The sequence below is a fragment of the Cheilinus undulatus genome, linkage group 12 (assembly GCF_018320785.1).
Source record: "Cheilinus undulatus linkage group 12, ASM1832078v1, whole genome shotgun sequence".
NCBI lineage: Eukaryota > Metazoa > Chordata > Actinopteri > Labriformes > Labridae > Cheilinus > Cheilinus undulatus.
Genome location: NC_054876.1, coordinates 41,701,665 through 41,728,424, shown reverse-complemented (window position 1 = coordinate 41,728,424; position 26,760 = coordinate 41,701,665). Strand labels below are relative to the sequence as shown.

Sequence of the window (26,760 nt, the reverse complement as noted above, 5' to 3'; positions counted from 1 at the left end):
CGTTTCAGGTGCTTTCATGAATCTGAAGCCTCTAGTGGTATTTATTCATGAAAACCTGTTCCTTTACACCAGCCACATCACACAGGTTTGCTTTCCCAGCATCCAAAGAGACAGCTGTCACCACAGCGGCAGAGCTGCAGAACGGGAGCGGCGAGAATGTGCACTAAGCGAATATTTTAAAGCCTAAATATGAACTGATGTATGCAACTCTTCACATTAAGACAGATTTTCTCCTGTGCCAGCATTTCTCTTGGCAGACTCTTTAACTTTTTCTGCTTCCAGTGTTTGTTTTATTGATGGAACACAAACACACTTGTGCAACACATTGTTAGGAAGTAGGACAAAGAGATAAAACTAATCAATCTCTCTTTGCCATTCTGTCGCGCAGCTGCGTCCGCAGCTATCCTTCTTATTTTGTATGACTGTGATGAGGTGTCCTCTTCATTGCTTTTGAGAACATATTGTCTGTGTGATATTACCGAGCACACACTAATCAGAGGAGGGTTACTTTGCAGGCTTTGGATCTGGCAGTGCTGCGCTAAAGGTGGCCATGCAATAAATCTGGCTTTATAAAACTTAATGAGTGATTCACAGTCGCACAGTCGCCCCTGACAGCAGGCAATTGTTCGCTGATTCACCTTCTCTGACCATTCTCAAGGACACCCTCCGCAATTCACTCTACATAGTTTGCAAGGTCGATGGAAAATAGTCATTCTACTTGAAGCCAAATATTGGACATCTTTGAAAGGCTTTAACATTTTCATCTCATTTTTTTTTTCTTTTCAGCAGCCTTGAATACAAAGGTTTTGTCAATTTTTTCAAGAACATTGACAAAGAAGGACAAGTTGTTCAAAAAGAACTTCATGAGAGACTTGCAAACCCATATGCATTAAACATAGTTGAAACCAAAGTTGGTTTTTGTTTCAACCAGGTCAGCCACGCCCCCATAACCTGACATGCCAGATCGACTGTTTCATATTTCCATTGCATGGATATGTTTCACATTCAACTGGGAAAGCTCCCATAGAAAGTGTTTGGGAAGGGCAGACTTTTAAAAAAAGTCTTTGAAGGTGATTGGAGGGACGTTTTGTCCGTCATATCCATACGACAAAATGAACGTACGTATGCACTTCTCTTAAGCTGAAAGGCTACTATTACAGATTGTTAATGGTGGAGCTTCTATGTGAATAAAATTGACACCACGGCTGATCAGGAGACATACAAATGCGTCTTCTCTGCCAAAATAAGCTTTCTGTGAGGCTCTATGTTCTTGTTTTCAAAAGAAATACTGTCCAGTTCAGATTAAGCTGCTGCTTTCCTGTAGCTACATCAGAGCTAACAGCTATCACAGCAGCAGCCACTGGATAGACCAGTAAACCCCACCTCTTATGATCACAGACTCATGCTGAAACAGACCAGGAGATGAGCAAAACATGTTTTATGTCATGTCAATTTTTCAGTGCTGCTCTCTGCCCTGTTTTGAATAAAGAAATGTTGTCCAGTTCTGAAAAAGACTGCGCTGTGGCTACGTCTGAGCTAATCACTATGACTAAAAATTTTTGTTGGTAGCCTTTTTTTCCATGACAAAAACCAGACTTTAGACCGACCAAAAGTAGATCTTTGATGACTGAAACTGGCAAAAAGTATGTTTAGTTTTCATCAAGATGACTAAAACTAGACTGAAATGTAATTTAGTTTTTGTCGGATATTCAAAATCCATGATATTTCTCCACTGTGGGTAAATCTGTCAAAATACATCTGTAGCTATTCTGTCTCTCAGCTGTAGAAAGCAGGGACCCCAGGTTTGGCAGAGTGCAAGAACACACTTTCATGATTTGGTTCCATGAGGCATGAGAAAAAAATGGTTGGACTAAAAGTAAAGACTAAAAAGTGAGGAGTTTTTATAGACTAAAACTAGACTACCATGTTCTTGAGTTTCCTAGACTAAAACTAAAAAGGGTAGAAATGACTAAAATATGACTAAAACTAAAAGACATTTCATGTAAATACTAAGACCAAGACTAAAATTAAAAATGGTTGTCAAAATTAACCCTGGTATACAACCACTCACAGTACAAATTACCACTACCCTGTAACTCACAACTCATGCTGAAGCATGTCAAAAACCTCTTTTACACCATGGGAAGCTGTTAGTGTCGATTTTATTATTTATTTCACGCAGAAATGTGGTCTAGTTCTAGTAAAAATAATGCTATGCTAAAGCTACATCCAAGCTAATCATCTCACTGGAGGCGGCCATTGCAAACAGCTGACAAAACTAAACCTTGCCCATACATACGGCCTAGTTCTCCTTAAAATATGCTGATTGATCTGAACAGTGTTGGGTGCGGCACAAATATTGTGGATTAGAGCTTTTTAAGATGGATAGAGTCTGGCAAATCCATCTGCTACGCAAGGTTAATGCCTCTAATAAATAATACAAATAATTCTAATAAATATATATCGTAAAGCAGTTTCCAAAACAGACACTACAAAGAGCTTAACAGAACATAAAACATGCATAGCAGGTCAGATTAAAACCAGTATTCCATGGGACCGATGTTGTTTATGCACCAGGTTGGTGCATGAAACCCAATAAAATCCCAAAAGTAAGTGAAAGCAGATACTGTAAAGACATACAATAGTAAAAGCACTAAGATAGAAATAAATGTTTTTTAAGTGACTTTAAAGAAAGCACAGAGTCAGCTGGCCTGATTTCCTCCCAGAGTTTCAGTGCCCTGACTGAAAATACTCTGTCTCCCTTAGTTTTCAGTGAAGCTTTTGGTTCAGATTAAAGACCTTTGTCTGAGGATCTTAATGTACATGCAGGAGAATAGGGAATTTAAGGATCATTTTTGTAGCTGAGTGCTTTAAAATTGATCAATAAAATCTTAAAATTAATCCTAAAATGCTCTGACAGCCAATGTAGAAATGAGGTTAAAAGGATAAATATGCATCTAGATAATGTTCAGGGGATAATCATGGGAAAGAAAAAAGCCAGTGTCGAAATCTAATATTTTTCGACACAGCAGGATAGCTTGGACTGAAAAGAGAACATGATGAATTTTGTCTGTGAGGCTATATTTTAGTTTTAAATTAATTCTAATATCCACCAGTGTACTTAATGTATTTTTCTAATCTGCCCGTGTTTAATGTCTCCCACAGGCAAGCCCAAAGTTGAGCTGACCTACGACAAGATGTACACAGTAACCAGCCGGCTGACGTTCACCGTCAGTCGAGAGGATGATGGAGTACCTGTGGTTTGCATCGTAGACCACCCTGCAGTCAAGGACTTCCAAGCACAGAAATACCTGGAGGTGCAGTGTAAGTACTTCTCCTCTGTGATAAATTAAAAATCAGCAGGCTGCACATTTTTTGTGTTTTTTTCAAGTGTCTCATCAGTTTGCAGAAAATTGGACTGCAGTAGAGAAGAGGGTTCCATCCTCGCTAATTAAATGGCATAAATTTGAGACTTTTTTCCAACTAAAACTTTGGTGGGCGACATGTATGGCAGTGTCATTGAGGGAGAATCATCCCTATGCACAAGTTATAATGAATAAAAGGGGGAAATTGGACTGCAATAGAGTGCACTTTTCCATCTCCACTAATTAAATGACATAAATTTTCCACATTTTTTCCCCTCTGTGGGACTCTGGTTCATGGCAGAGCTTGTCATCAGAGGAAAATGATCTCAGAGCTGGAGGGATAAAAAGTGCAAATAAATAAGGACGCTCATTTAAACAATAAAGAATGACAGAAACGTGACGTCATGCATTATCCGTTAGTATTTTGCATTTTAAAGCTTCAATTTTGTTTCTGTAGGCTCCATCTACCAAGACATCTTTCTGTATTTTTATTTCTCTTATTTTCACAATGGAGTCTGCTTTTCGTTTGGGATTATAGCGCTGCAGAGCACTTTGATTTGATAAGGTGAAACAGTCACAATGTCCACACAAGCAGCCATGAAGCATGGATTTTGTCTCGGCTTTTAACTAGTTTATTTTCTCTTCAGCCAAGATGTCGTGTATCATAACTCAGAATAACAGTGGGCTGACCCATGGAAGGTCTCTGAGGTCAAGCCTGAAACTCTCGAGTCCAAACAAAAGCAGGATTTTTATTTCTGTGGAACTGTAAGAGTCTCTACTTTCTCCCCAAATAAGCAAAAAGCAGATTTTAAAGTGTTCCTGATTAAGAAGGTGGATGAAATTTAAATATTGTCAGTAGTGCAGTAGGATTAAAGCAGGAATAGACTTTTTTTAAGTCTCCATAGTGTGTACCTGCTTCTAAATCCCCTCTGATGTACATCATTTAGGATCATACTGTGCAAAACTTTAGCTGGAGGCATTTATATCTATCCACATGATTCTCTCATTATAACTTAAAGTGGTGATCCATCCATTTCCAACACCACTCTATCCCATTTGTGGTCACAGGGGCTGGAGCCTATCCCGGCTGTCATTGGGTGAAAGGCTGGGTACACCCTGGACTGGTTGCCAGTCAGACAGACAACCAGGCACGCTTACATTTACAGCTACGGGCAATTTAGAGTCACCAATTCACCTAATGAAGCCGGAGTACCCATGCATCCATGGATAGGACATGCAAACACAAACAGACCCTGACCAAACCCAGGAAGCAAATCAGGAACCTTCTTGCTACAATGCAACAGTTCTAACCCCTGCACCTGTGCACCCATTAAAGTACAAAGCTGTATTTTAAGGTGTATCAAATATGCAAAGGTAGTGTATATCACAGGCCATTGATCCTTTGCAGGAGAGGCATATTGTGCTAATTCTGGCATGTTTACATTGGCATGTATTGCAGATGTAATGATTACTATGTGTTGTCCTAATTCAAAAAACTTAATAAATAAATACATGCCTTTAATGAACGTGCAGATATGAATGTCCTACTTTCCTGGTCTTTCAGGGAAAAGAAAAAGTCTGTTTATTCAAAACTGTGTTAGTGGGAAAGCGCTCAATAACATCTAGTAACCCTAATCAGCCATGTTTTAGTAATCACGATGATCAAATGTCAAAGGTACTCAACAATAATGTGTTTGTGAGACGGAGAACAAACTAATGCAGTTTACTGAGTGAATATAAACATAGACAAATTAAATGTCAAATGTTAAACACTAAAAGCAGAGGGAACACAAATATATTACATTGAAATTAGTGTATAAATGTGCTTCATAGAATAAATGCATTGGTGTCTTGAAAGAAGAGAAAATGTGAAATAAGAAAACCATAACCTTGACATAACCGTATAAAAATGGCACGGTGGAATAAGTGAATCATTTTAAATGCACAACTCCCACCTTAGGTGAAATTGTTTTGTGTCGTGCCTGAGCACAATCGCTCTGCCTTCCTCTCTCCTTTACCAGTAATTAAAAAGAGGTTTACCTGCACAGTGCCAGGGAAAAGTTCATTAAATCACAATATTCTGACCAGAGGTCTCCTTTGGGTTATGGCTTTATGAACAATGGGGCTACACCCATGAAAGGCTGGCGGTTACCATGTTGGCAGGTGTGGTCAAACATTTTTAAAGAGAAGTAAAAAGTCAGATTTAAAAGTCTCCCAAACCACCAGTTGATTCCATCATTATTGCACTGTTAGATCAAGCCCACGAGTGGAGTGCAAAGGATGATGGCTATGTAAGAGCTGATGGTAACTATAGTCCCCCTGCCCTTTGTTCTGCTTCTTTTTGCCCTGAAGTAACCTGACACACCAGATAGAGTGTAATTAACAATACCATTACATCTCTATCATTTAAGATAGTGGCTATGATCATCTTCCTACAGCCCTTATGTGACACCACTCTAAAACTCATGAAATATGTGCTGCAATTTCATGCTGTGATTGTTCAGTACTCTGCACTCCCTAGATCTGCTTGTATTGATAAATGTCAATTAATCTTCTATTGATGTTTCCAGAAATTAAAGTAACATCAACATGCATTATATTTGTTTCATGGCTCTAATACAAAAACATCAAAACCACTCTTGCCTTTACTCACACTTGCCCACACACACAGCCGCACCAACAAGCAGAAGCTAACTAGCAGCTTAATCTTAACAAATATCAACTTTCAGCTGAAGGTCCTCCAGTTTTCATAACATTCCTGCTGTTCCAATGTTGCTTTTTAATATTGTCTGCCATTTTGCACAGGTGCAGTCAGGAAAAAAAGCCCTGAAGTTTTATAAGGGAACTGGCATGTGGCTTTGCTTTCACTGTACAAGCGTACACTACCAGAATTTCCATCATATCAAAAATGCATTTGACCAGGAGCAGCCAATAAGGCTACGATTGTCTTTTATTCCAATGTAGACTGCATGGCAAAAAGCCAAAATTTGGTGACTTAAGTGGCTCAAATATTTGTTAGAAATGTATCAATTTGCACACTGTAAGTCTTATTTTCTTTTTAAGAAAATAAAGATTCTTATTTCCTTTTCTGCATGAACATTATTTATACACCTGGCCTCAGAAGTGTCAAGAAAAGAGCAAAACTAATTTTAAAAAAACCTTTCAAAGAAGAAGAAACCATCCAAAGGCCTTAATGGAGATAAGGTTTATGTTTGTATTATTTTTAATTGCTTTCTGTTGCATCAGAAAGTGCTCATTACACCTTGGTATTTGCAGCACTATTTTAGTTTGCCAAATGAAAACTAGAAGATAAAAGCCCTCACCGTGGCTTTGGAAACAAAATGTGAAGAGTAATTAAATGCAAGCCTTTGTAATGTCAAGTTAAAATCTATTCACTGATGCAAAATGAAAGGATTTATGTTTTTCATGCCTCTATAACCTCATGTCTTTGGCCTTAGCAGTGTACTAGCATTCTATTAAAAAACGACTTCTCTGAAGCTATCTGACCTTTCCCCGGGAGAGCGAGGAGAGGAGATCAGCTCATCTACACAGGCAGCATGGCATTTTGTTGGCCTCTGATAACGGGGAGCTCACATGGACCACCCGGCTCACAGAGTCACAGCGCTTCATGCGGAGGCTGCTGCTGTCATGCTCTGTGCATACTGTAATGGGCAACAAACAGGCATGGCCAGTCCTGCACTCCAGCATCTCTGTGATCTCTCAGCTATAGAGCCAAATGTTACATTTGGAGCCTGTTGAATAAGAGTGCAACTTTTTGTGTGGAATATTCCTACATGATTTCAAAGTACTTGGTCTGTAAGTGAATAACAAGAGCAATATTCTTCTAGTGTGCTTATGCTAAAAACTAAGTTGTATAGAATGACTTTATGCCAAGGGTACTGACTGACCACTTTGGGGTTAAATTCAGCCCAAAATAAATCCACATAGGTATTGTCTGACAGAAATATGTGCCCCTGACCTGTCCACAGCCCCCTCAAGTACCTTAACACCTCCCCACCTTTCAGAAAATGTGTGCTAAAACAAGCAGTTCTCAGATTTTCCCCTCATGATGTCATGTGGGGAGTTAGCACCGCCCCCCGGTTCAGTTGGCCCTCCTTGCTTAAAAGAAAGTTCCGCCCTCCTTTCCTGATCCCCCTCTCAAATGCCAGCTGAAAGGTGTATCAGGAGAGCCAGATCCATTTCCTGAGAGGGGTGTGGTCAGACAGCTCATTAACATTTAAAGCTACAGACACAGAAACAGCTGCTTCTGAGCAGAGCTGAAACAGAGGAGTTTTAAGACATGCAAAAATCCAATACTGGAGTGTTTCTTTGCAACAAACTTCACAGGCATGTTTTGGGGACCTCTGAGACCAACTTGTCTTAAAAGGGTAAAATATGTCCCCTTTAAGTCACATTGAAATGTACTCTTCAGCTCACGATTTTCATTTCAAATAAACTCATCCATAACATATGCATTGAGATAAGTTGGCTAGCATTTTCACCATGGTGGATCCTTCAAACTTATGTATGTTATGACCAGCTTTGGGCACTTGACCTAGTTCACATGTTATAAACATGAAGCCAGAGTATTTATTTGTCCTACCAGACTGTAAAACATTGTATGTAGAACCATTATGCACGACTCTGTCTAGAAATCATGTGTACTGTTCCTTTCTCATGTGAATTTCAAAACAAAAGAACCTTTTGATAACTTGCACTTTTACAATGGCTGCACAGTGACACACAAGTTTGTGTAGTGATTACTGAGATAGAGGAAGTGATTTACATTTCAATCGCTCTCTGTGTGGGCAATTTGTGAGTGGAATGGAGTCCATTGTGTCGAAGGAAAGAGCAAAGAAAGGCCATTGTCAGGGGACAGCATAATTAAATAAGCCTGTAATGTTTGTGTGCATAAGCAAAGCAAGCTGTTTTGCTCGTCTGCCGGGTTGTTTTTTCCCTTAAGGTCAGCTGGCTGCTGAGAGATGTATATTGCCGACTTGAGTGCTTATGAGGTGAGGCACACAATGAAGCAAATAATTCAGTTAGCATAATGATAACGGCTCTCTTGCATGCTCTAGACAGTATTTCATTTCCACTGAAGAGGCAGTATCCGGGTCTGGCGGTGCTGTGTGTGTTTTTCCATCAAGCAGAAACAACAAAGCTCCTCCATAACTACTTGAAGCTATCAAAACAACCTACAGATGCCTGACGTCCTTCATGTTTATTGCTCCAAGATGACAAGGTCAGATGACGTGAGTAAAGAAGAAGTTGCTGGATGCCATGTAACGCCTGGAGTGGAAACAAAACCAAAGAGTTGCTGTCTAAACTCGTGCATGCCCACTGAGCAGAAGGCTTGGCTTTTCGCCCATCTGCTGTCCATCACCGAGACCGAGAGCTGGCCACTGACAGGGTGTGATTTAGACAGATGGATGGGCAGACACGTGTTGTTTGTTGCAGAGAAGGTCGGACAGCAGTGTGAAACTTCACCGCCGGCTTTGAAACCATAACTCAGGCTGCAGCCCTTTGTCTGCAGGATCATTAAAAATGCAGGCACCGAAGCGCGCGTTCAGGCAATAAAGTCAAATAATTTACATCGGAATCAGAAAACTATAATTACACCATTGAGGCTCGGTGTTCACTCTTGTATCAGACTAAACCCTGAAGGTTCTTCAGGATAAAGTAGCAGTGATTCAGCAAAATAATGTAAACAAGTTGAGACTTGGTGAAAGCATTCATGTAACGGTAAAAGACTGCACTTATAAACAGTAGAGTAGGGCTTTATGCTGCATCCCATTCACACTGTGTATAGACTGTCTTACACTTAAATATGCTCAGTCAGCTGTGGCTCAGTGATAAAGTCTGACGCTCAAGGAGTCATACCGAAGTTGACTTGGGTAACACACCAAACCCCAGTTGCTCCCAGTGCTATTAACATTGTAGGAATGGGATGAGTTGATAATGATGGGCACCTTACAAAGCATCATCTGCCACTTTATGCTAATGGGAAGCATTAAGGTGTAAGTAAACCCCCAGCTCAGAGCTAACTCCACCCACTTCAGAAATTTGAAAAATGCACAAAAATGAGGCAGCTTGGTACTGAGAGGAGGGAGGGGAAAAGGACGGAGTTCTCCTGATGAGGCGGCAATGGCAGTGGCGTCCCCTGCCAGGAAGTGGCACAGAGTCCCGCAGCACTGCTGCATCAGAGAAGGTTTTCAGACAGACATGGTTCTGGTTCTGGCTCTGGAGTCTCAGAACCTTGGTGCTTTCTGGCGAACCAGCCCGAGTTCACACCAGTGTAAGCAGAACCAACGTGGACATAATGGACATGTATCACCATTTCCCAGCTCCCAAGTCTTTCTTGATGTCCCGGTATTCTTTCTTCAGTTTCTTGAGTTTATTAATTATTTGGTCTGGTGTTCAGGTTAACCCAGCCTTCTCTATCTCTTCCATAAGTTCATTATATAACCTGTGTACTTCTCTCCAGCCTCACCTGGAATTCTGTCGATGCCCAGATCACAACCAAACATTTTGTCTCCCCAGCAGGCCACTTTTTCTCAGTTTTCTGCTCTTCTTCACAACCTAGAATGTGATACACCCACTGATGATGCCTTTTCAGGTTCAGAACCAATTTTTTCCCAGTTTGAACGCCTCAGCCGGTTCCGAATTGCGTTCAGGAACCAGAAAGGTAACGAACCTATTAGCAAGACTACAGGGATTATGGCAATGGGCGAATTTGCCAAAATGTTGAAGTATCCCTTTAAGCTACAATTCCACCAGGCTATTTTGTTGACTTTGACTTGATAAGATATGCAATTATTTGCATTTCTGCTGTTAAAAGTTTGAAAAGGTCCAAAAATAACTGATCAGCATTGCCTAGTTTTTTGGCATGCTTCTGTTGAAGCTACAGCAGTACCTACATGCCCAGAACAGTAGAGATGGAATTTACCATAGTCCGCTGATTGGTTGAAGGAATCTTCACTTCTTCTTAACCCCTGTGGCCAGCATTGTCATATACAACAAGAAGAGTCACAGGTTACAAAAAGTCGAATAACTTTTGGACCATAAATCATAGCCCCTTACTTTTGTTTCCTCTGGAAGCCCTCTGTTTTGCCTTTCTAATGATGCTATTCACACCTTTGTAGCCTTTACGGAGACTTTTCTAGTGAGCCTGGAACTTGGGCGACTTTCTAGGATCTTTAAATATTAAGTCCACACCAGTAATAGTGAAACGGAACGTCATTTTTTCTGCCATTTTTAATCAATTTTTTAATTGTTTCTGCTGCTAGCGGCTGATGCCATTTGCCATATTGTCTATTCTGTATCTAGAAATCTAGAGACTGGGGCTGGAGGAGCCTGGGGTTCAACTGTTTGTTTGTTCGACCTATAAGCTGAAAACTTAGTCAGCCTCCTTAGCATTAGCCACTGTTAATGAGCTGATATTTGAGCTGAACTTTCTGTATCAGGTGTGATGGCGCATTTTCAGGATGGTGTTTCATCATGCTATGTGTGGAATTCAGTAAAACTACGCCATGCTGCACTGCCATAAAGGTTGCTTACCATTCATGACTGCCCTGCTGCTTGTAAAATGATCGTTTTAATACATTTGCTGTACTTTATTGATCACATTTTCCAAGATTCAGATACTAGAAGTATAATTATCCAGTTTGAGGAAGTCTAAATTCTATTGCCCAGTAGAAATGTATGCATTTTGGTGTATGCATCATGATTTTTTTTCATCTTATAGACATCAGCTTCTTTGCAATGAGCAGGCATTTGTTTTAACCCTAAGCAGTGTTTAAACATTGTCCATCTGCATCTCAGAATTGGTTCAGTACATGATAGCATTCACACGGATGGTACATTACATAAAACATATGGCAGTCCAGAAAAGAATAGTATCTCTTTCACAAAGAGGAGAAAATGCTTTTATAACACCAGTACAGTAAACAGGACAGAAACAATAGAAACTCCATGATTGCAGAGAATAGCAGAGTGGCTCCAATCCAAGCCCCCCACTGATTTGTCAAAACAGCAATCTAACATTTTTACCCAGCTACCTCAGTTCTTCACTCATGTTTGTCTTTCATGTTATAATTTCATCAGGTAACACATTTGGATATAGTCTGGAGTCTTTGCGATCCTGCAGTACAACATATCATCAGTTTTAGCAAATTCAAAATCCTACAAATGCCCATGGTAGACTGAACACTGCTCAACAGTTATTCAGTGCTATGAAAGAACAGATGAAGGCTGAGGTAGTAGTTGCAGGTAGATTAAAAAAAAAAAAAAAACACCCTATGTTAGCTCAGTGACGGTTACACTACCATTCTTAGCATTCTTTAAATATCATGTTTACAAGCAAAGACTTAGGTGCAATGGCTCTGACTCTTGACCTCCAAAACCTAACCAGTTCATCCTTGACTGCTGGTAGACATTTCTGAAAATTTAAAGGGAAACTCTTCAAAACCTTTTGAGACATTATATTTATAAGCAAGAGTTGAACATGGGTCCAAATGGCTTCGCCTTTGACCTATGACCTCCCATATTTCATCAATTCATACTTGAGTTACACAGGAAAGTTTTGCAAAGTTTGAAGAAAATTCCTCAAAGCTTTCAGATATCGTGGCCACAAGCAGGGGATGAAAGAAATGCCCAATGGCCTTATGCTAAAAAATCCAAACTCTATTCAGATCATCCTTAGGCCTGAGCAGACGTTTATGTGAAGTTTAAAGAAAATCTCTCCAAGTGTTTTTGAGATATTGTGTTCGTCTATTCATTTCCTGGATAGACTAACAGAAACATAGTGGCCTTCATCTCATGAGAAAATCATTACAACAGATGCTACCAGGCAGAGTGCAGATGGAGTATTAATGTGGCTGTTTAACTAAACAGAGAGATACAGGATGTATCTAAAGATCTAATTAACTGAGTAGAGATGCGCTGTTGTGATGTAATGAAATCTACGCTGTGCATCTGTGTGAATATAGTTGGGTTTCCAGCAGCCACTATGCGGCCTATAAGTGATCAGCTATTTCTTAATATAACTTGTGATCCATCCTTATTGTATAGCATCCTTGATATTTGTTAGAGCACCTCTGATGATATATTAATGGTCAAAAAGCTGTGAAAATGAAAAAAAGAAAGATTCAAACATATTTTTCAGAGAGTGTGAATCCTCCACTTCTTTCACAGCCAACTTGGAAACTGAAATGTGACAAATTTACCAAATTCCAAGCAGCATTTCATGGGGCTGCTGCCACACCTCCAAATATTTATATACCTTCATGCTTATTTTTGCTACTAGAAATCTGAATCCAACGAGAAATCAGTCTGAAAGAACAAATCTGCTTAATGTTTCCTTAGTAGACGTCTGTGTACAGAAGGTGAAGGTGAAAAAAATGCCTCTTTATTGTGTTGTCCAAGCTTTGAATTCTCTTTCCTTCTTTCTCTTTTCAGACAAACCAGAAGTAAAGATCTTTGTAGAGTTTCCTCAGGGTCTGACCAGGGAAGGAGAGAACCTGGAGCTGACGTGCCAGGCCAAAGGCAAACCCCAGTAAGAGCCCAACACCACACAAGAGCAGACACACAAGCATTTTAAATGTGCTATGGATGCTTATGTATGATTCTGTATTCATCCAAATATGGCGAATCATTCACCACCCACTGCTCTGCCTTGACAGAGAGCTACAAACCAGCATGCAATAAACACAAAATATTTTCAGAGTAGATTTCACCTTTCTTTTAACTTGCCTTTTATTCTTTAATGCCCTCTATTCAAATACAAAAAAATGCAAGGTGCCCAGAATAGTACACAACTTAAACTTAAACCTTTTAAATATTCAGTCATCTTTTTAAAGCAGAATTGTAAAAGTTGAAAGGTAAAACTTGAAATACATGCTATCAGCAGATTACAGCACTTAAGTTCTGAGATGTACACTGTTTTAGATGAATGGACTGTGAGAGTTGCTGTCAGATATGAACAATCTACAGCCATTGTTTTACACTTTAAATGTAATGCATAGGATGTCAAATTTGGGCGATGTTTGGCTATTCCACCCCCCACCCTCTCAGTGCACTGTGAAGGTATAGCGGCACTAAACCTGGTCCAAGCTGCATAGAGAAATCTTACTTGGCTCCCCCACCTCTGCTGCTTTCTTGTTTTGAATTTAGGAATCTATTCAATAGAAATATAAAACTGCACTCCATAAGTGCACCACTGTTTTTGTTTCATAGATGAATTTTATATAATGAGAGAGAAAAGCATGAAAGCTTTAAAAAGCCTGTCACTTCCAAACTGCAGCATGAGCTACTTGCAAAAAGCATTCAGGGGTTGTTCGTAGCATGACACAGAGTGTAGAACCGCTTTTAACCCTTTAAACTTCTCTGCAAAACAAATACCATGTGGCCATATGGATTATAGTTTTCCTGTCAAGATATGCAGCATAGGTGAGCAGAGATGAGCTTGACTCGAAAATGTCTAGTGGGGCCACACTGTTACAGGATTGTGAGGGGGTGGAGTTATGTGATACAAGGAGGGCTTGGCTGAAACAAAAATGCATCGCAAATAGCAGAGAATAATTATGTTCAATCACGAATAAGCAACATGAAACATGAGTGAGTAACAGCAACAAAACGGCAGCTTCTAAGTAACATTTCCTGCTTTCCAATATCCTAGTCTTTCAGATTCAGATTCAAAAAACTTTGTTGTGACACAAAATTGTCTTAGGCATGGCTTAACATCAACACACAATGCAACATACAAACCAAACACAAATTTCATTTTTAAAAAAAGAAAAACAACAAATATTTCCAGAGCAGTTGTAAACATATCAGTTCCTGACAGCTCTGACAGCCATGAAAGGACACAGTCTGTTACAGCTATGTAAATAAAGTATTTGTTTCACTTTGATAACTGCCAGAAATATTTGGAAATACTAAAAAGTATATATAACACAGGCAGGTTTAGTCAGTAAATCATAAAGTAGAAATTTCATTGCAGACATTCCCCACATTGCATCTTTGAATTAAAAATAAACCGATTCTATTGTTCACCAGCAAAGTAGAGCACATGTAAGTAGTCAGTGGAATCCCTCAGGGATCACTCCTAGTTCCTCCTTTGATTGGAATCAGTGTTCTGGTTTGTGTATCGCCACCTAGCTGTAGGAAAAAAATTATAATCAAATGGCCATCCTTGCGTCTTGACTCACATTACTGTTTGTAAAAAGTGCTCCCCAGAATCTCGATGCTGGGGACTCCCCCAGTCAGACAATCATTGGTGTTCTACGTGAGCCTGTTATGGTCAATTTGTCTGCAGTCATAGCCTGACAGAATCAATGCCTCATGGGCTCAACAACTTCAAACATGGCAGGCATGATATTAATTCAAAGTAGATTTGTTGAAGTAGGATGAAAGTTGGCTGCAGGAATTCCACTGTGGAGAAAGAAGCTGGAAATAGGACATGAAGTTGACAGGTGTGAGACATGCTTGCACTAACCAAGTGGCTGTATGGGGGTGCTGAAGTAATGAATCCCAAAACCCAGAAAAAACTAGCATTTAAGTACTTCTATCTCCTGTGTTTCTTATTCTATAGGAGTTTTTTTTGCCTCAACAAGGTACAAGGTAAACACAAGCTTAAGAGTGTTACCCTTTTTTTTTCTATGACTTAAAATTTATCTGGATGTGCCACACTTATTTTCCGGCAATAATCCAAAAACCTGGATGGAATAGGCTGACCTCCAGTCTGGACAATCACAGTGAGCATAGATCTCCTCTAATAAAGGTCAGGGAGGATTCTTCTGATAAACTAAAGGGTAGTGAAGCCAGTCTTAATGCTGGATACATTATCACTTAACTGAAAAAAACTGCTGTTTTCTTTTTCATGCCATTCAAAGGAGAGATTTGAAACTGGCCCATAATTATGAAACACATCGGAATGACTATGTGATATTTTGAGCAGGTAGTTAATTAGCACTCCTTTCATGGCAGAAGATGGAGCAGAAAGGAGCATTAATGATAGTGAACAGAGTCGGGCCTAATATCTAGCAGGAAGAGAGTTGAATAGGCAGGGTGTTTTTATGGTGATGAGTGCTAATTTTCTGAGGGTATCCAGGGAGATTTTGTGAGAAGGAGAGAGTATGTTGATGGACTGGAGGCAGTGAATGTGCACAGTCAAAGTCAATTTAGTAATTAAAGTTAAAAGATTGTTTTTGGAACACCGAGAAGAGCACCGGGAACAGTCCCCAAGTCATTTTGCTGTAATGTCAGAATGAACTCACGGTGACCTTTCTCAGTGTTTCTCTATCAGTTCTCTCAAACGTCTGGAAAAAAGCATCAGGCAGCTTGTGTTTGGAACTCATTAGCGTAAAATTCAACATGTATAATCTGTGAGCCAAATTGTTGTCAAGTTTATATGACAGCTCTTTGTAATACAAGGTGTAATGGAGTGCAAACAGGGCACTCTGGGGTGAGTCTCGGAGCGAAAGCTTCAGGCAACAGACCTGCAGAACTATCCAAACATCAATACAGTCAGGGCTGGGGGAATTAATCATAATAGGTTGTTGACAAGCCAGTTCAAATTTGAACAGAACAAAGTAATCATTAGATGAAGATGGAGTTATGAATATTATATCAGACAGTTATGTGACTGACTTGCTGGTATGGCATTACTGCAGGTCTTACAAGTAAATTCAATGAGGGGTTTCCTGGAAGAAATAAGCTATCCGGCATCAGACTCTCATCTTTAGGCTGTGAAGAAGAAAACGATTACCCTCTTTTTGACAAATTAAAAGAATTGAAATAAGCTTTGATTCACAGTTGTTGAGATTTCAATGCCAACCATGTTTCATTGCAAAAAAGTGTCAAAACATCGATTGGAACTTTTCAAATCCTTTCCACAGATGTAAAGTATTTTAGAGCTAGCGGCGCTTAACTTACCAATGACAACTATACAGCACTTTCTAATGAAACCTGTATGCCTGCATATAGTCTGCAAATGTGACCTCTTTATATAAAGCCAAGCAGTGAATGGAGAAACTGCAGGATTATAACTTTTAAAGCTTAGCGTGACACTTTTATGGCCTCGAAACTGGGGAGTCGTTGGAATCCATTCTAAATGTTGTGAATGTGACTTTAATACATCTGCAGTCTTTGACGGAAAAACTGTCAGAGCCATCTTTAAAGCCAGGGAAGTTTAAAGTTTTATACTTTTTTTGCTTTCATGTAATGGTCCAGGGCGTACCTTTCGCCCAATGACAGCTGGGATAGGCTCCAGCTGCCCACGACCCCCAACAGTATAAGCAGCATAGAAATCGGATGAATGGATGGAGTCATGTACACTGATGGGCAAGTTACTGAAAAATAGTAACTACTAACAGTTACTAGTTACTGCTAGCAAAAAATAATTGAGCTGGAATTGCATTGGAAAAGTAACTAGTTACTTTGAGAAGTAACTCAAGCATTACTTTTTTGCTTCGATCCTAATTACTATACACATCACGTTAGTTAGTGTTGTTTCAGTGTGAGAGGATACAGCTCTAATTTCATCCAACATTGTAGCCTTCATCATCATGGTGGACAGTAGTGAAACAATAGAAACAGTAGAAATGTTTCTAAACTTTTATGTTAAAGCATTTATTTCAAGTCAAGCATTTGTACACTGTTTAAGAAGTCTAAAGCCTGATTTATGATTCTGCGTATCTTCTGGTCACAGTAAACAATGGCGACCAAGGTGGAGCGGATGTGTTTGGAGTTGGAGCTCATCATTATCGCCGATCAAATTCTTTTGTTGCAAATGTTGAAGCACAGCGGACAGGGGAGACGTTTGCGGAGGTGGTCTGTATGACCACTAAACGAGTCGACTGCCGGCAACTGCCAGAAATGACATTTTGAGAAGACCAATCACAGCCCTTGCGGTCTGCGTTGCTGCGACGTGTAGTTTGGATTTTTTTGGAGGTGCGCATCAGGCTAGGGGTCCACGTTGACGCAGAGGGCTACGCGTAGCTATGCCGTCGACGCGATGCAGAAGCATAAATCAGGCTTAAAAATGCTGTACTGCATTGATGGTGTACAGATGAAATCTCAGCTGCTCTCTTAATGTCTCTCTGCATGACGGTCCAATCTCTCATCTAAGGCAGTGGACAGTTTATATTGGAAGCATTTTATTAAACTAATTATTTCTCTGAAGGCAATGGACTCTATAGTTGTCATCAGAATAATGTCAGTCTGTTTAGTGCTTCCTTGGTGGGCCACTGTGCAGCTGGCATTGATTCTAAATCAAGTCTTGGTCGTTTGGATGGAGTGGCCTCTCCTTGGTATGCCAAGCTAACGGGAGCTGTACCTGGGTTAGCAGTGTTTGTAGCCTTTGGCTATCTGGAAACTAGCTTAGCTGAAGTGTGTTGTTCAGCTGGATACTTTGTGAGGTTAGAATTACTTTTCTTGGCGGTGAAAACCGTTTCCAACACTGATCAAGTGGTACTGGTTGCAAATTCTCGAAGATGTTTCACCTCTTCTCCAAAAGGCTTCTTCAGTTCTGAGAGTAACTGGGGAAGAGTCAAAGGTCAAAGGTAGTCTTGAGCCTGGAGGGGCAGTTCAGGGCCTGTGCCCTTTTCTGTCCATGGTAGGGTTGAGATTCTGGTTGAAGAAGAGTCAGGACAAATAGCCCAGGTTGACTATTGCTATGCAAATTAGCTGTGTGGTCACCTGACAGCCATTAGCAGAGTCATTTCCTCCAGGGGTGTGGCTAGTGGAAATAGTTTCCTTTCCTTTTCTCTTTTGGCCTTTATGTTGAAGAGGGGGAAGCAATGCTGGTGTTTCCAAGACAGAGAGCTCATGCTGGAGTGCTCAGTCATGGTGTGTGTGAGTTTCTGTGCCTGTGTCAGTTTGAGTGTTGGTACTCCGTCTCCCAGGATCCCACTGGGCTTGTGTTGGCGTCACATCGTCTACCGAGCAGGATGTTTATTAACCTTTATCATTGAGTTGTCAGCTGCAAAAGCACCGAGTACTGATTGTTTTAAATTCTCTGTAATTGTAACAGCGTCAATGATTCTAAAAAGAAACACATTACCATAAAAAGTAACACAGACTACCATAATGCTCCCAACACAGGTAATGTAATAACTTACTTTTAAAAGTAGCGACCTTTGAATGCAACAAAGTACTTCCTTTAGCCAACACTAATGTTTCAGATTGGGTGTGAGGCAGCTGCATAACAGCATGGGTTACAACAGCATGGCTTCACAATAAAAGACTGCAGGTACAAACTGAAACTGTGGACTAACTCACAGGTTATAAGATTATGTAAATCACCTGTAGGAAGCTTTATTTGGGTAAAACTTCTGAAGAAAGACAGCGCCATGACAGCAGCTGCAAATGCACGTCACAGTCATCACCCAGCAAACACGCACCCAGTCCAAAACAGCTGTAAGTGTGGAAAAAAGGAGGAGTTTTGTTTGAAAAGAGTTATACCTTTGGTTTGAAGAGCTGCTCTTAAAGGTGTGTAGTCTTTCTTGGTGCAAAATCTGGTAAGACTGCATAACCTTAAGTCAGCATGAGAATCAATCAGACAGTCTTCATTTTGACTAAAATATTCTTCTGGGGTTGGAAAACTCTCATTCTGTGAAAGGTAGAAGAAAAAGAAACACAGACATAAACACAGAGAGAAGCAAACCTTGCACTATGTAAACAGAGCCTCTTCCCACCAGCCCCCCTGCAGTTTTCATACTTGGCATAGAGACAAGCTCACTACCCGTATTCATTTTATAAAGATGAAAACACAATCAATACAGTGAGCCGGGAATTGGAAGTCATTTTCATTAGAGCTGTTGAGAGTTGTGCAGTCATTACCAGCAGATAGCACAGGGGGCCGCGGCTGCAGGCAGCCATTTGTATTCTACACGCCTGCCCTTCCTCTCTCCTTGCAGCCCCATCTTACCTTTATGGTCTATCTCTGTCTATCTTCCTTCTTCAGTTACACTTTTTCCCCTTCTCACAACATCCCATACACCTATAGAAACTACTTTTTCTGGGTCATGACTCTCATCCCATCATTGGAAACAACTTTATTTATATATTTCTTTCTGTATTCACATTTCATTTCATGTAAAGAACACTTGTAATAGACACGGCACCCTCTGTTGAAAGTTGTCCACCACCATCATCAGATGCACGCGTCTGTTTGTTTGTTTGCTTTCGCTCTCGAGCTCCGACTGCTTTTTTCATATTTCTTCCCCTGAATTCTTCGCCTCCTTTTCTGTTCCCCCTTCTTCCATTTGTGTGCTCCCTCCACACCAGATGTTTTCAAATGGAGGGAAACAAGTTAAAACAGCACAACAAAGCGCAACAAGAGAGACCATCAGCACACGCTCAGGGGAAATAACAGTAGCTGGCAGTGGCCATTGGAAGTTGCAGCAACAAAATAGAGGTGTTTTGTCTCTTTCTTTTCTCTTCACCCTCGGTGGCTTTGAGAGCTCTGAGCTCATTGTCATAAAAATGGAATCTGTCACCCTGCTATAAACCTCAGTCAAGGTAGAAAAGAGAACAAATGCAGACGCTTGGTAGGCGCCCACCTACACAGAACACTCATAAGAGTTGGAGCGTGGAAAGGCTGCAATTTGAGGACAAAGCTGCTGCACAGTTATTGTTTTTCTTTTAGCCGTACACAAAAGGAGGAATGTCATTTTAATATGTGTTGTTTTTTAATTTCCTAGCTCCCTTTCATTAGCTTTTCTTCTGGTAAAACAGTTGCTGGAAAATTAATTAAAAGAGCATACTTTGTGAGAACTATTCACTGAAGTGGGAGCAGCTTGCACATGTTATCATGTAAACTCTCTAATGGATGCATAATGGAAAGAACTTCTTTTTCACAGATTTTTGGCTCTACATTAGTTTTATTTTTTATTCAATAATAAGAAAAATAATTCTTTGGCGATCCGAGAAAGCTGGGATATCACAAAACAAGGATATATGAAGTTTACAATAAATAATATTGATATTATATGAACCCCAATTCCAAACAAAATAAAGTTGGGAATTTCATTTTTTTCCACCTATATACAATCAGAGTCAGCACAATGATAAGGTGCAAACTAATAAACAATAATATTTGTTTAAACAGTCTTGGTTTGATGCCTGCAGCATGTTCCAAAAAAATTGGTACAATATTTATTACTATGGTTAAATTAAATTTGCTTTCCAATTTACTATACCATTTGGACATTTTTTACTTTATTTGACTCTATTTGATACAAATTTCAGTCTGTTGACTGATTCATTTTGTCACTTTTATCACAAAGAAAAAATAAATAAAAATACACTTTTTATTGCAGGCTTCTCAAGGGCCCCTTCCTACTGTGGGCCCAGGTCGTCAGTACCCTTTCCCCCCCTGTGCTACACCCATGCCGGGGGCCACATGCAGCCCTCCTCCTCACTCCTTGCAGCTCCCAAGTTAATTCAAGAAATTGTAGAAATAAGGAAAATGTGATAAAATCTCGAATGAAAATATTATAATTGAAACATTTCTATTATTATTTGGATCACTGGTATATGTTTGCCAGAAAATAGAGATAAAATTGGCTTTAAGTGCTGCTGTAATAATCTTTTATACCAGTAAATGTGTTTGTTTAAAAAGAAAAGCGATATATTTCTTTCTTTTGTTAATGAATTGTTAAACTAAGTGTATCCTTTAATTTGGCCCTCTTGCAGTGAGAATAAAAATAATGTGGCCCTCTCACTAACCAAAGATGCCCACTCCTGCTCTTACCCTTCAGAGTGCATTCAAATCTCATCCAACATCAGTTCCTGACCTCATAGATGTTCTTGGACACAAGTCCCCTCAAAACACTGAAAACTTAGTTATCTGTTTGGGTCTTACAAGGCTGTATAGAAGGGTCTGCAAATGAGGCTGTAATTTGCAAAACAAGATATTTTGATGTTCAAAGCAATCACATAAAAATGGTTTACTAAATATTGCTGCCGTCTGTGGTCCTGGCTGCAACATTCAATCAGAGGAGTGTGGGCGGGGCCATAGACAGCTTTCAAAGGCCAACAGATGGATGCAAGAGATCAGATATTGATGGTGGTGTGTATTTAGGTCATGTACATTATACACAAAGATGATAGAGGAAGAAAGCAGGAGTCTAGATATACAACAAAACAATTATGTAATAGAATATTCTACATTTAGCTCCTACATCAGCACAATAATGCTAAGCTTAAGGCCAGAAATATTTGATGGACTAAACTTAGCCTCTCACTTGTTAGAGGTTTTGATAAAAGTGTCAGTTGGATAAATTTAATGGAGTTTTACAGCCTCCAAAGCTAAATTGCACAGTTTAACAATATTAATTCCACTCTGAGGTCCATACAAGACTCCAAAAAGAAGCATTGTCAGGATGTTCATAGGATTTCAATCCTTAATGTCAACCACAAGATAAACGTAAGCCAGAATACAATGAAATTTGCAACGCAGCAGTCCTCAAAGTGGGTTACGGTCCCCATGGGTGGTGGGCTTTGACGGGTGAAGGGCCTTTGCATTGGTGAGTTTTAAGATGCAGTGTGAAGCATATGATAAGATACAAATATGTACGAAGCCCTTTCATGACTCTGATCAGCTAATTCTCTTCCTTTTCACCTGGCCAGTAAATTTTGGTTCTTGCTCATCTGATCTTGGCTTGTTGACCTCATTGTCTTTATATTTCAATGTCAAATTTTCTTATTTTATTGAGATCTTGAGGAATTTACTCATTATTATATGAAAACCAGTGTTGTTATCTTGAGAAACATTGAGGCACATCTTGAGAGACATTTCAATCTGGAAGCAAAAGTGAAAATTGCTTGTTATTGCAGGACAAAAAGTGAAATGAAACTTGTGGAGGTTTCTCTATGTAATGCTTCCATGATTTAGAAAGAATCAGGATCCAAACAAGAGAGCTCCAATGCAGGCTTGTCTGTCAAACCTCAAGCTTGGTTTAACTAAAACAATAATGGAATGCAAGATAAAAAACAGAGAGATTTTTCTTGACAGGATGTAAAGTAAAGATAATCAAATCTGAAATTTGACCAAACTTATCCTTCCCCAGACTTTCCTGTCAATAAAGCAGGAGAGCTTGATGTGATGTGTCCTAAATCACTGTCAGTTTGAGAAAATACTCTTCAGTGTCATATTTTGTTGTGAAATGAACACAGCAGCCCTCAGGGTCGGCTTACTTTAGACTTTTATTACTAGAACTATCTCATCATCTATCGTTTCCTCTGACATCCTCAGTGCTTAAATGTGTATCTTCTCCACGGGATACTTACTGGTGCTCTGCTGTTTTTAATTTCAGGCCACAGCGGGTAAACTGGGTCAAGGTGGATGACGATGTTCCCTCCCATGCCGTCATCACTGGCGGCGATCTGTACATCGAAAACCTAAACAAGTCCTACAACGGGACCTACCGCTGCGTGGCCTCCAACTCTGTGGGGGAGTCTTATGACGACTACATCCTCTACGTCTATGGTATGCACATCTAACACTCTCCTCTATCCTCTTTCCTTTTTGACATACTTTTACTGATATTATCTATATTTGAACATAACACATGTAACCAACTAACTGTACACAATCTAGGTTTTATGATTGATGTGTATCAACTCCTTTCCACACATTTAACCCACAAGGGATCAATAGTTAAAACACTACTGTAAAGCAACTTTTGAATGGTGCATTCACACTTGGTATCAGTAGCTTGCCCAAGTACACCTGAGCTCCAAAGTCCAGTTTGTTAGACTGGACTGTGAGTGCTCCATACCATGCTCAGGCACTGAGCGCTTCCTTAGCTGTGGCACTGATAGAAGAGGTCGACTTCTGTACAACACGATTGCTCGTGCACATGCAGAAGTATTAATGCACAGTGTGCATGTGGCATACAGTTGCTACAACCGTTCAACTCTATGATCTTTTTAAACAATGGAGGAATGTTGTAGGTTTTATCTGTCCAAAACAACTTAAAATCTACCACAAAGTGAGTCAACTTACTTTCATTTTGTCCGTGTATTTCTCCACTGCGGCATCTCTGTGAGACCACCATCAAGCCAACTGCATGTGTCATGTCAGGACATGATAGCATACGTATGTTTAGGCCCAATTGGACTTGGAGCAGTGTGAGTGCAGGCCAGCAGGGGAGTGGGAAGGTGGAACAAGTGGAATAAAACAAGGTAAATGGCCCTACAGTGACAGCACCCTATGAGGTTGTCCCATGATTGTAGGCAGTGGTGCCACCAGGACTAATTTCTATTATTTGCATAAGAGCCCTCAAGTGTAGGAAACCTTTATTTCCTTTGTGTCCACAAACTCATTCACTAACATGAGGACTGAATGACTGAAAGAGAGAGAGAGAACTCCTGCTCCCCATAAAACATCAACAAAATGTTTCAAATTGCATAATTATGCACCAAATACCTCATACTGTGTGCCCATAAAAGTGCAAATTGCATTCACTCTGAGAAGAATGTAAAAATGTAATATACAACTGGTGCACTCAAAAAAGTCCAAGAATTGACTTGAGGTATGACATGGAAAGTAGAATGAAGAATATCGTTATTTCCTATAAAAGCCAGACATTTTTCAGGCGTTTTACATTGGCTCATAAACTTAATTAAACACATCTACCTTCACAATTCAGTGCCAGAAATGTTTCGGTATAATAACATGCTGTTTGGACTGTGATGGCGCTGTGGTAGGGTTGGTCAGACAAGGAATGTCTGTGTATTGGCATGTTGGCGTGTTGATGGAGGGGGTTGAACCTGAAACTCTGGAGGTCACTGTTCAGCCAACCAGAAGGTGTCATGGGACTAACTGAATAAAACACTGGTTCCCACTTGACAACCCTGGTAAAGTGCTGGCTTTTTGCTGCCCATTGGTCTGCACGGGTGACTTGAGGGGGACAATATTGAGGGAATAATTGGATTTAAGGATTTCTTCACTAAGCGCTTATCCTTTCAGAAGGGTGAAAGTATCTTGAGTTTACTTCAGACCCTTAACCATTACCACTACTAGTGAGGTTACACCAGAGATGTGACTTTAAATGTATTTGTGTCAAGATGTTTGTGAGAAGACTCAACAACTGCAACTCAGAGAAAAGAAAAAAAATCTAACAATTTAACAGCTCTAAAGATATATTGACAATAAAATGTACACACGGTTCATGCAGGATTACGACTGGAAGTGCAACTGATTACAGCCAAATCATCATCCAAAACTGAGCTAACTGCTAATACCTGCAGCATGCTAAACTTAACAGTGTTGTCTTGATACAGGTTATGTTTATTTACAATAAGGGCTGTAAAATAGTTAAAATTTTTCATTGCAATTAATCTCAGACTCTCTGTAGTTCAAAATTACACTATTTTGCATCTGAAACTTTCATGGATAATTGACTTCCTGTTTGGATACAGATGATCTTGTATAGCTAGTCTGAAATCATGAACTGAAAACATGAACTTAACCATGGAAAAAGGAACTTGATATGGATCGAAAAGGAAATAAGAGAACAGCAAGAAGTTAGATTTTTGATAACACAACGCTCGACTTTTCATCCACTGAGCTGTCTGTAAGTCTTTTGCAGTAGCTTAACCAAAGGGTGTTCAACAAAGTAATGATAAAGCATGACATTAATCACTATTAAGAAAAAATAGTGCACTCATTGTGGCTCTCAGTTAATCATGATTAATGCAAGTGATCTTGACAGCCTTACTTCAGACCTTTGACATTACCATTACTAGTTTGGTTACGCCACAGCTGTAACTTCAAATGGATTTGTGCCATGACCAGAGAACTAAAAGAAGGAGGAATGAAGTACATAAAATGTTAATAGTTTTAACAGAAAAAAATCAAATATCGCACAAATTGTAGGCTTTCAAGATTACCACTGGCACTGCTACAAATTGCAAACTGCCAAAAAAGCCAAATCCTTATTTCCAAATTGCTAACACCTGTAGTGTCCTAAAGACTAAAGCCCTACATGCACCAGCGTTAATTTTGTCAGCTCTTTTAAATTAACTCCATGTCTTTAGACTATAATTAGTGTTAGTAAATTGTTTTTCATCTTCATTCTCTAAAGTTTTAGTTGATGAAAAGGCAAAAACATTTTAGTCCAGTTGTAATCTGTCTCTACTGGACTGAGGTCTGGCTTTGACTCTTCCACTCCAGACAGTCACCTTGATGTCTTTAAACCATTTCTGTGTTGTTTTCTCAGTATGCTTCAGGTCTTTTTTCTTGCCGGAAAATAAATCTTCTCTTTCCAAACCGCAGTTCTCTTGCAGACTGAGTAATATTGCCTGCCAGGATTTTCCTATATTTTGCTGCATTCATTTTACCCTCTGCTTTTACAAGCCTTACAGGGCCAGCTGCTGAGAAGCATCCCCACAGCACGATGCTGCCACCACTGTGGAGATTGTGTTTGTGGGGATATGCCAAACGTGCACCAAACGTTGCATCTCGTCTAATGGCCACAAAGCACCATTTTGGTTGAATCAGACCAAAGAACTTTTTCCCACTTGACCATGGAGTCTCCTACATGCCTTTGGTGAACTCTAGTCAAGATGTAATCTGAGTTTTCTTCAACAGTGGCTTCCTCTGTGCCACTCTCCTGTTAACCTTTGACCGGTGAGGAACCAGGGCAACGGTTGTTGTATGCAGAGTTTTTGGTCAAAAAAGGCAAATTTTATTGTCCATTAGTGTTTAATAAAATCAATTACAGGGTAAAAAATCCAAAGGGGCACCTATTATAGGCACTGTAACTGCAGTTGCCACTGAGGAAATATCACACTGTCAGATGTTTCTTTATCTTAAAGTTTCAATGTCACACAAGCTTGCAGCAGTGTTAATTTCCTCGACTAAAACTATGACTAAAAATAATTGTTGACAGCCTTTTTTTCCATAACAAAAACTAGACTAACAAAGACTAAAGACTAACAAAAATAGATCTGTGATGACTAAAACTGACAAAAACTAAGTTTAGTTATCGTCAAGATGACTAAAACCGGACTAAAATGTAATGCAGTGTTTGCTGGACATTCAAAATCTGTGATATTTCTCCACTCCGGGTAAAACAGTACAGCTGTATCTATTTTGCCTCAGTTGTAGAAAGCAGGGACCCCAGGTTTGGAAGGGTGCAGAGAACACACTAGCATGATTTGGTACCAGATTTAGACAAGAAAATAAGCACTTGGACTAAAAATAAAGACTAAAATGTGAGGACCTTTTATGGACTAAAACTAGACTAAAATGTTTTGAGTTTTCCTTGACTAAAACTAGACTAAAACTAAAACTGATAGAAATGACTAAAATGTGACTAAAACTAAAATGCCTGTAAAGACTAAAGCTAAGACTGAAATTAAAAATAGCTGCCAAAATTAACAC

At 39.7% G+C, this 26,760-nt stretch overlaps 1 protein-coding gene across 5 annotated transcripts in view; it reads left to right on the top strand.

Moving 5' to 3' along the window:
• cadm1a (cell adhesion molecule 1a) overlaps positions 1-26,760 on the top strand; it is a 712,922-nt gene that overhangs the window by 589,719 nt on the left and 96,443 nt on the right. For all 5 annotated transcript variants that reach the window (XM_041800657.1, XM_041800659.1, XM_041800658.1 and 2 more), the window contains 3 exons: positions 3,166-3,324; positions 12,822-12,918; positions 22,685-22,857. In XM_041800657.1, coding sequence (XP_041656591.1) covers positions 3,166-3,324; positions 12,822-12,918; positions 22,685-22,857 — 429 coding nt within the window. The remainder of the gene's footprint in view (positions 1-3,165; positions 3,325-12,821; positions 12,919-22,684; positions 22,858-26,760) is intronic.